General features: G+C 41.0%; 1 protein-coding gene across 1 annotated transcript in view; it reads right to left on the reverse strand.

Moving 5' to 3' along the window:
• hapln2 (hyaluronan and proteoglycan link protein 2) overlaps positions 1–4,800 on the reverse strand; it is a 21,156-nt gene extending 16,356 nt beyond the window's left edge. Inside the window, exons 1-3 of the mRNA XM_058746397.1 lie at positions 4,694–4,800; positions 4,517–4,614; positions 4,022–4,381 (exon numbers count right to left, since the gene is read on the reverse strand). Coding sequence (XP_058602380.1) covers positions 4,022–4,381; positions 4,517–4,610 — 454 coding nt within the window. The 5' untranslated portion in view covers positions 4,611–4,614; positions 4,694–4,800. The remainder of the gene's footprint in view (positions 1–4,021; positions 4,382–4,516; positions 4,615–4,693) is intronic.
• Positions 4,801–8,647: the final 3,847 nt, after the last annotated feature.

Here is an 8,647-nt window from a genome sequence, read left to right on the forward strand (position 1 = left end):
ATTTACAAATATTATTACTGTTCACAATTACATCTTTAAAATGAGGCAGAAGTTAAAAAAAAAATTAACCAGGTGTTTGTCAGACTTTGTCTCTGTGTATGTTTACTTTTACTTTTTTACTTTTTTACTTTTACTTCCTTGACTCAGTCCAGTCTTACAAGTCATAGTTGTCTTAAATGTCAGAATTGTCAGTGATCGTCATTAGATGTTCTATATGTCAATCTGTTTGTCTACCCCCGAGTTCCATGTTCAATAAAAGGGATTATTCTATATTTATTGAATATTCTCCTCATCTCCTCGTTCCTTGCCCGAAGCCAAAGTGTGACAGAAGACTGGACCAACAAAAGATGGAAGTCGCCGCTCAGATCTTCGCCCTTGCAGGATCTCCCCTTCTATGAGTTCGCAGGGGAGTTCTGCAAACTGGCCGCGGGGAACACGTTGAACGACACGGCCATCCTCCACCTCCTTACCACCGCCCCATGGACCTCCCAGACACCACAGGATTGTGTTGGAGGGAAGGGGTCTACCGGTGTCTGGGAAGTGCCCGGTCCCGAGTCGGAACCAGCCCGCCGTCCGTGGCTCTCCCTCACACGCCGCCGTTCGCGGGAAAATTCCGGCCGCCGTCCGTGGCCCGTGCAAGCCCGCCGTCAGAGAGAATGGCAAGCTCGCCAGAGGATCTCAAGTACCCGCCAGTGCCTGCTCCTCGCAAGTGCCAGCCAGTGCCTGCTCCTCGCAAGTGCCAGCCAGTGCCTGCTCCTCGCAAGTGCCCGCCAGTACCTGCTTGGCTGCTCCTCGCAAGTGCCCGCCAGTGCCTGCTCCTCTCAAGTGCCCGCCAGTGCCTGCTCCTCGCAAGAGCCCTCCTGCGTCTCTCCGCTGGTCCCGTCCAGCCCTCCTGCGTCTCCGCTGGTCCCGTCCAGCCCTCCTACGTTTCCGCTGGTCCCGTCCAGCCCTCCTACGTTTCCGCTGGTCCTGTCCAGCCCTCCTACGTCTCCGCTGGTCCCGTCCAGTTCCACGCTTCCAGAGAACCCCCAAGAGCCCGCTCCCCCTGAACGCCAGCCTGAGACTACCCCTAATTTTCCCAAGGAAATTTTGGGGTGGATAGTAGAGCTCCTGCCGTAGAGGCCGAGGTGGGGGCTGGGCCGAGGTCTTGGAGGCAGACCCGCCATGGCCTCCCGAGTCCCCTGATCCGCCATTGCCTCTCGAGTCCCCAGACCCGTCATGGCCTCTCGAGTCCCCAGACCCGCCATGGCCTCCCGAGTCCCCAAACCCGCAATGGTCGCCCAAGCTTCCTGATCCGCCATGGCCTCCCGAGTCCCCGGATCCGCCCTGGAGGCCGTCCGTCCCCGTACTCTGCCCCTTGAGGCCTCCAGAGCGCCCACCCCCCCTCCCCATTGGATGTTGTATGGCGTGGGACGCGCCTACCGGGAGGGGGGAGTAGTGTCAGACTTTGTCTCTGTGTCTGGTGTTTCCCCTCCTTTCGTGCCCTTATTTGGAGTTCCTGTTCCTGTCCTTGTTTGTTGTGATCATCAGTTAATTAGTCCCCAGCCGTGGGTTATTAATTATCTAGTTTCCCCAGCGTTTATAAGCCCTGTGTTTCCTTGCCTCAGCGTCCAGTCTTACAAGTCATAGTTGTCTTAAATGTCAGAATCGTCAGTGATTGTCATTAGATGTTCTATATGTCAATCTGTTTGTCTACCCCCGAGTTCCATGTTCAATAAAAGGGATTATTGAATATTCTCCTCATCTCCTCGTTCCTTGCCCGATGCTGAAGTGTGACAGTGGTACAGTATATAAAATCAAATCAAGTCACCTTTATTTACATAGTGCTTTATACAATACTGATTGTGTCAAAGCAGCTTTACAGAGTCAAACAGGAAAATAGTTTGTCAATAAGGCAAGAGGACATTCAATGTTGATATCATCCAGTTCAGCTCTCTTCCAATAATGTCTGTGCAATCAGCCAAGCGTCCCCAAATAAGCAAGCCAAAGGCAACAGCAGCAAGGATCCAAAACTCCATCGGTGACAGAAATTGAGCAGAAAACCTTAGGAGCAACCAGGCTCAGTCGGGGGGCAGTTCTCCTCTGGCCAGATGAAACCAGCATGGCGTGGTTTAATTATAGGCTGCAACACAGGTCAGATTGAGCAGAGGACTTGTCTGGTTCTCGTGGTCTTGTCCCGCTGGCCAACGAGGTCTTCGGAGGGGATCTGTCTCTGGAGCTCATCTGGTGACATGGTCTCCCGCTGACATTCAGGGCTGTCGAGGTTGTCTTTAGGTGCTGATCCACCATCTGATCTGGATACAGACTGGATCTGGGTGACTGCAGTGACTATCTGATCTGGATACTTACTGGGTGGCTACATTCACCTCGGAATAAGAATGAAACAGACTAGTATTAGCGTAGATGCCACTGAGAACAGTAAAGCACATTGTAATTGTAGTAAAAACTCTAAACATTTACACATATTACCTGGAATGAAAAAAATAAACTCCTAGTCTTGAAAGTACACACAGTATGTAGTTGCAGTGGAGCGGTCTGGTCACGAGCCAGGGTTTGGTGCCTTGGAAGAACTGACTGGGTTGCATCTGAAATCTTGCAATGATGACAAAGCACCAATGAAACCTTTGGCCACACCGCTTGACTTAACGTTACCTGACGCCTGAACCTGACATACACTTATATCCACTTTTCTTCGGATATACAACTCATAAAACACTTTCTAAATGTCCACTCAAAAAAAATCGAATATGTTGCATGATTTTCTCGTTAAATTTAATCTAAAAAAATCACATTTATTTAGTGCAACTTACCTGAGGCGTGAACTTGACAAGATAGCTTGGTTTTGTTCTCAGTGACCCATTTTTGTTTTGGTTTTGGTATATGTTTGTGGATCATTGTCCTGTTGGAAGATCCAACCACAGCCCATTATAAGATTTCTGCATGGACAGTCATGGAATCCATGATGCCATAAATCTGAACAAGATATCCAGGACCTCCAGCAGAAAAATAGGCCCACAATATTAAAGATCCAGGAGTATATTTCACTGTACACATGGGGTACTTTTTTATCTCTTTGTTCACCAAACCCATCTTGAGTGTTTGCTGTTAAAAAGCTCATTTTTTAGTTTCATCTGACCATAGAAGCCAGTCCCATTTGAAGTTCCAGTTGTGTCTGATAACTGAATATGCTGGAGTTTGTTTTTGGATGAGCGAGGATAATTTTTCTTGAAACCCTCCCGAGCAACATGTGCTGATGTAGGGGCTGTTTGATGATTTTTATTATTATTTTTTTTTTTTAGGCTTTCTGACCTCAAGACTAAACTAATCTCTGCAATTCTCCAGCTGTGAGTCTTTGGCCACTCAAACTCTCCTCCTCACTGTGCATTAGGACAATATAGACACACGTCCTCTTCCAGGCAGATTTGTGACAGCTTTAGTTGATTGGAACCTCTTAATTATTGCCCTGATGGTGGAAATGGAGATTTTCAATGATTTAGCTCCTTTCTTACAGCCACTTTCTAAATTTGTGAAGTTCAACAATCTTTTGCTGCACATCAGAAATATATTCTTTGATTTTACTCCTTGTGATCAATGATTAAGGGAATTTGGCCTTTGTGTTCCTCATATTTATAATCCTGTGAAACAGGAAGCTAAGGCTGGGCAATTTCATATTCCTAGTCACCCTGGTGTGATAAAAAGGCAAATATGAATGGGAACATACTTCAGAGATATTTTAATCATAAGAATTTCTAGGGGTACCAATAATTGTGACCATTGTGTATTAGAGAAAAATATTTATTTCCTGATGTGATTTCCCCCCAATTTTTATTTATTTTTTTTTATTTTTTTTACTTCAGTTAAAGGTTAGATTTTATTTTATTTTTTTAATGAAAGATCAAATGGATAAACAATGCAGACATACTTTCACAGCCTTCTTTGACCATATTTACCAAGGGTATGAATAATTTTGAGCACAACTGTATATATTTAATATATGTAAAATACTGTCAGCCTGTCCTACCTTCAATCCTCAGAGTAATAACGACACTTTCATCCTCAATTCCATTGATCAGTTCACAGCGGTAGCTGCCATCATCTTCCAGCTCCAGGTTAGTTAGACGGAGAGAAACATCCAGGTTATGTGCACGAAAGAGAGATGCCCGGTGCCCGACTGAGCCATACTGCTTATCTGCATGTCCGTTTGTTATAAGCACTATGTTTTCCACTCCTTGACTTGGGGGCTCGATTTTGGTCCACTTTACTCTGTAGTGCGATGGTTTGAACCTCATCACACAGGGCAAAACGACTGCGTGTCCACGGCGAGCAGTGACCTCAGCATATACCAGAGGTTCCAAGAGGTATTTTAGCTCTTTGTCCTTGTCTAGAAAAAAAATTGTTGTAAAAGCATTGTGTGATTTAATATTATGTGTTAAAATATCTTGTAAAGGCTTTCAAATCATGTTTACATTGTAATCACAAAGTCTCTCATATGAACTAAGTGTTTAAATGATATTACCTTGATTATTTTGGTGGTATTTTGCAGAGGTCCAAGAGAAGAAACAGGCTGAAATCACTAACACAGCAATAAAGTTCATTGTGGATTTCACCATTTCCCTAAACAACATAATAATGATGATTATAATTGATATTTGATTCAAACAGAAAGCTGTGAGGAAAGAAAAAAAAGTCTCACCTTAGTCTTCAGCCTCTTCCTTAATTTAAAAGGGACATCCAGAAAAAGTCCATGACAGCAATCGTCTTTTCTTCTGCTCTGGTTGCAGTGGAGAAACACACCGATCGGGGTCATCTGACAAGTGTTGGATGTGTACGCAGGCTTTTTCTCCTCTGCTCCAGATGTTAATGAGTATTACACTGACTCTCATTGTTCCTTTCAGTGACTTTTCTCATTTTGAACAAAAATATAAGCAGTTTTGAGCAATATATATATATATAAATATAACAATAAAATAAGTTTGTTTTTGTATATTTTATTTCAGTAAACATTTATTTCAATTCAAGTAACACATTTTTATTATTTTTGTTTTAGTTACAACCCTGTTTCCCAATTGGCACTACTTGGTTATTTTAAGAGGTCATATACTGAAATCTGGCTAGACTGCTCAGATTGTGCTGTCATAATTGTTTGCATGACCAGTCACTTTTAGCCATAGCTGACCAGGCCAGAACAGAAAGAGGAAGTGGAATGGGCCATAGTTTGTGCTCTCTTTCTCTCCGTCTCTCTCTAACCCGCGAGCACAATGACAGCTTTGTCCCAAAAACTCCCCAGCACTGACCCATGGGCAGCAGTGAGCATGAAAACACGAAAAGGAAACAAGCAGTTGGAGGAAAAGTGGTATAATGGGATTCAAGCGTTGTCAGTGTACTTTGCATTGTGCTGCTCCATCAATGGCTCTTTTTGTCATCTTCTACTGTTTGTGCTTGCAAAGACATGTCTAGATGACCTTTGTCTTGCTCTGTCTATAGTCTTCTACATTAGTTCTAAACTTCAAAACCTCTTAAATTATTTTTATTTATTAATTTAAAAAAGATTTAAGGAATCCAGCTTGCAGAGTTGATCAGTGTCGGCCCTCTCCCACCCCTAAACTGCACATGCACATGCACACATACCCAGGCTCAGTGTTTAAACTCATGTTAACCCAGCCCCTGGGAAAGTGGGGTTTGAGTCAACGTTGTGTAGTTCTAATGAAGCACACACTCTCTGTTACAAGAGACAGTGGTTGACAAATGATAGAATCGCCCTAGAGGATAACCGTCTTGCCTAACCGATGTCAAGTGTAGACTTGCTATTTTCTTGTGCCCCCCCCCACACACACACCACCACCCACCTACCACCTTCATATATCACTTTGCTTTGGGTCCTATATCTTTTAAACCATCAAACAAGTTCCAGCAGTATGGTGTGTGTTCAAGGAAATCGCTATACTATTTTTACGGTTTGTTGTTGGTATATTTTTGAAGAGAATAAATGCTTTATTCAGCATTAAACTGGGTAAAAGTGACAGTAAAGACTTGCTTATTAAAGTTGTTATAGATTGTTACATAAAAGTCTTTTTCAAATAAACAGCATTGTTTTGAAATTTCTGTCCATCAAAGAATCCTGAAAAGATAAATGTATCACGGTTTCCACAAAAAATAAATAAATAAAAATAAATACAATTTAAGCAGCAGCTGTTTTTAACATTGATAATAATAAGAAATCTTTCTTGTGCATCAAATCAGCCTGATTTCTACATGATCATGTGACATTGAAGACTGAAGTAATGCCTGCTAAAATTCAGCTTTTTGATCACAAATTATTAATTAAAAATGTATTAAAATAGAAAACCTTTATTTTAAATAGTAACAATATTTCACAATATTACTGTTTCTACACTCTAAAAAAATCTGTAAAAATAAGGCAATGTATTAATTTGAAAGAGTTTTCAGTATTTATTTATTTATTTACAGGTGTATTACCTGTACTTTGAATTTCACAGTTTAATTTAATTCATTCCATGTTTTAGGATGTTAACAGAAATGCTTATAAAATTAATAGATAATGTCCTGGTAATAAGCTGCCAGTACTTTTTCTGTACTTTTACAGATATATTTCTCCCCTGTTCTGTATTTTTGATAAAATAAATGTAGTCTTGGTGTGAATATAAGACTTAAAAAAAAAAAACATAAAAAAATCTAACCAACCTAAAGTTTTAAATTGTAGTGTGACTAAGTTTACTGTGTTTTTGTGTGTGTGTGTGTGTGTGTGTGTGTGTGTGTTCAGTGAGAAAAAAAATGACAACCTCTGTAATTACATGAGGTTGAATAAATAATGACAGAATTAAAATTTTTGAATAAACTATTTTTTTTTTAAGTCTAAACCAGGGCTTCTCAAAACAGACCTTCAAAGTTCACCTGCAGACTTCAGCTCCAATCATAATGAAACAGACCTGAACATGCTAATCAAGGTCTTCAGGGTAAATAGAAAGGTACAGGCAGGTGGGTGGAACTAAACTCTGCAGGAAGGTGGATGGGCATCCAGTATTTTAGATGAGTGTTCCCAGCAGAATGCAAATTGAGAGATCTGTCCTCTTCGTGTTTAGAGGTTTCATACCATTATCAACACCATACCTGATCAGATATGTGTATGTGGGTCTGTCATAACCAATCATGTTCTTTCTTGCTCTATGTATAGACAGTAGCAGGTTAGTCAGGCTCTATAACCAACATGAAGTGTGACAATGTGTACAGTGCAAACCAGGCTCAGTCTATCTGGAGTCAGACTAAAGTCAAACATTACAGATTCAATAATATGATAGAAGAGCTCTTCAGGTGTCCAATGTGGCCTGTTAATATTATTGTGTCATTTGTATTTAGAATCTAAATATTGAGTTTCAATTCAATTCAGTTCGAGTTTATTTGTATAGCGCTTTTCACAATACAAATCGTTGCAAAGCAGCTTTAAAGAAAATGAAAGTTTCTTCATTATATTTAGTAGCTTGTCCATGCTGACTATGCCAAGTTTATGTCCATATGGCAGAAATGTACAGTAAAAAGCATGCAATGATTATATATTGCGATCCAACTTTGGTAGTTTTGTATGTTGTCTGAGGGTTGGCATCATCTGAGGTCTTCTGGGGGGGTTGGCATCATCTCTTCTCAGGTGTTCGGCCATCTCAGATCTTTGTAAGGGTTGGATCCAGACTGAAGCTTGTGTAATTCCTAATTACCTCGGGATGCCAATCCTGTGGCAGACACAGAGAAGCAAAGCTGCTGTTCCATGTTCCAACCAAGCAAAATGATGTGTTCAACCCAAGCAAAATAATGATCAGCATTTGATCTGATATAATGAGGGTTAAGAGATACATTATGTGAATGCTTGGCTAAAGAGATGTGTCTTTAATCTGGTTTAAACAGAGAGAGTGTGTCTGAACCCCAAACGTTATCAGGAAGGCTATTCCAGAGTTTAGGAGCCAAATGCAAAAAAAAACCTCTACCTCCTTTAGTTTAGTGGACTTTGCTAACCAGTGAACAACCAATAGTCCAGAGTTTTGCGACCTTGGGAAGCGTGATGGATTGTAGCACGATAGAAGACTAGTTAAGCTTGTTAGTTTCAAGAGCTAAGTGTAGTTATAATATTATTGTATACATTTATTTTCTTTCATGCCCACACAAAATGCCGCATTAAGATCATTTGTGTCAGACAAAAAGTGATGTAAAAATTCAGAGAAATCTGCAAGAGAACTTCATGTTTTGTTTGTATAGGCTATTTTTTCCATTATATTAATTATTAAACCTTTACTCACTGAATCATTTTTGTATTGTCTTTAGAATTTAAAGTTTGATGAGAGAGAAAGAACTCTCTTTTCCTTGCATATTTTGTTCCATTTTAATGTATGTGTTTCTATGTGTTTTGTGTACAAGTCTCTGGGCAGTTTTACACCCCTTTTATCAGCAGGAATTCTATTCTTTGCAATAAAGTCTACAGTCCCTGGTGGGCTGACTGATAAGACTGGCTATCTTCACACATTCCTGAATAGCCATTTCATTCTCTTTTTCGGTCATATGTTCATTGTCTGCCACTAGTTTGAGATTCTTATAGCAGATTGGCGCTGACTGCTGATCAGATAAAGTTCTGGAGAGGGACTGT

The sequence above is a fragment of the Onychostoma macrolepis genome, chromosome 16, assembly GCF_012432095.1.
Source record: "Onychostoma macrolepis isolate SWU-2019 chromosome 16, ASM1243209v1, whole genome shotgun sequence".
Taxonomy (NCBI): Eukaryota; Metazoa; Chordata; class Actinopteri; order Cypriniformes; family Cyprinidae; genus Onychostoma; species Onychostoma macrolepis.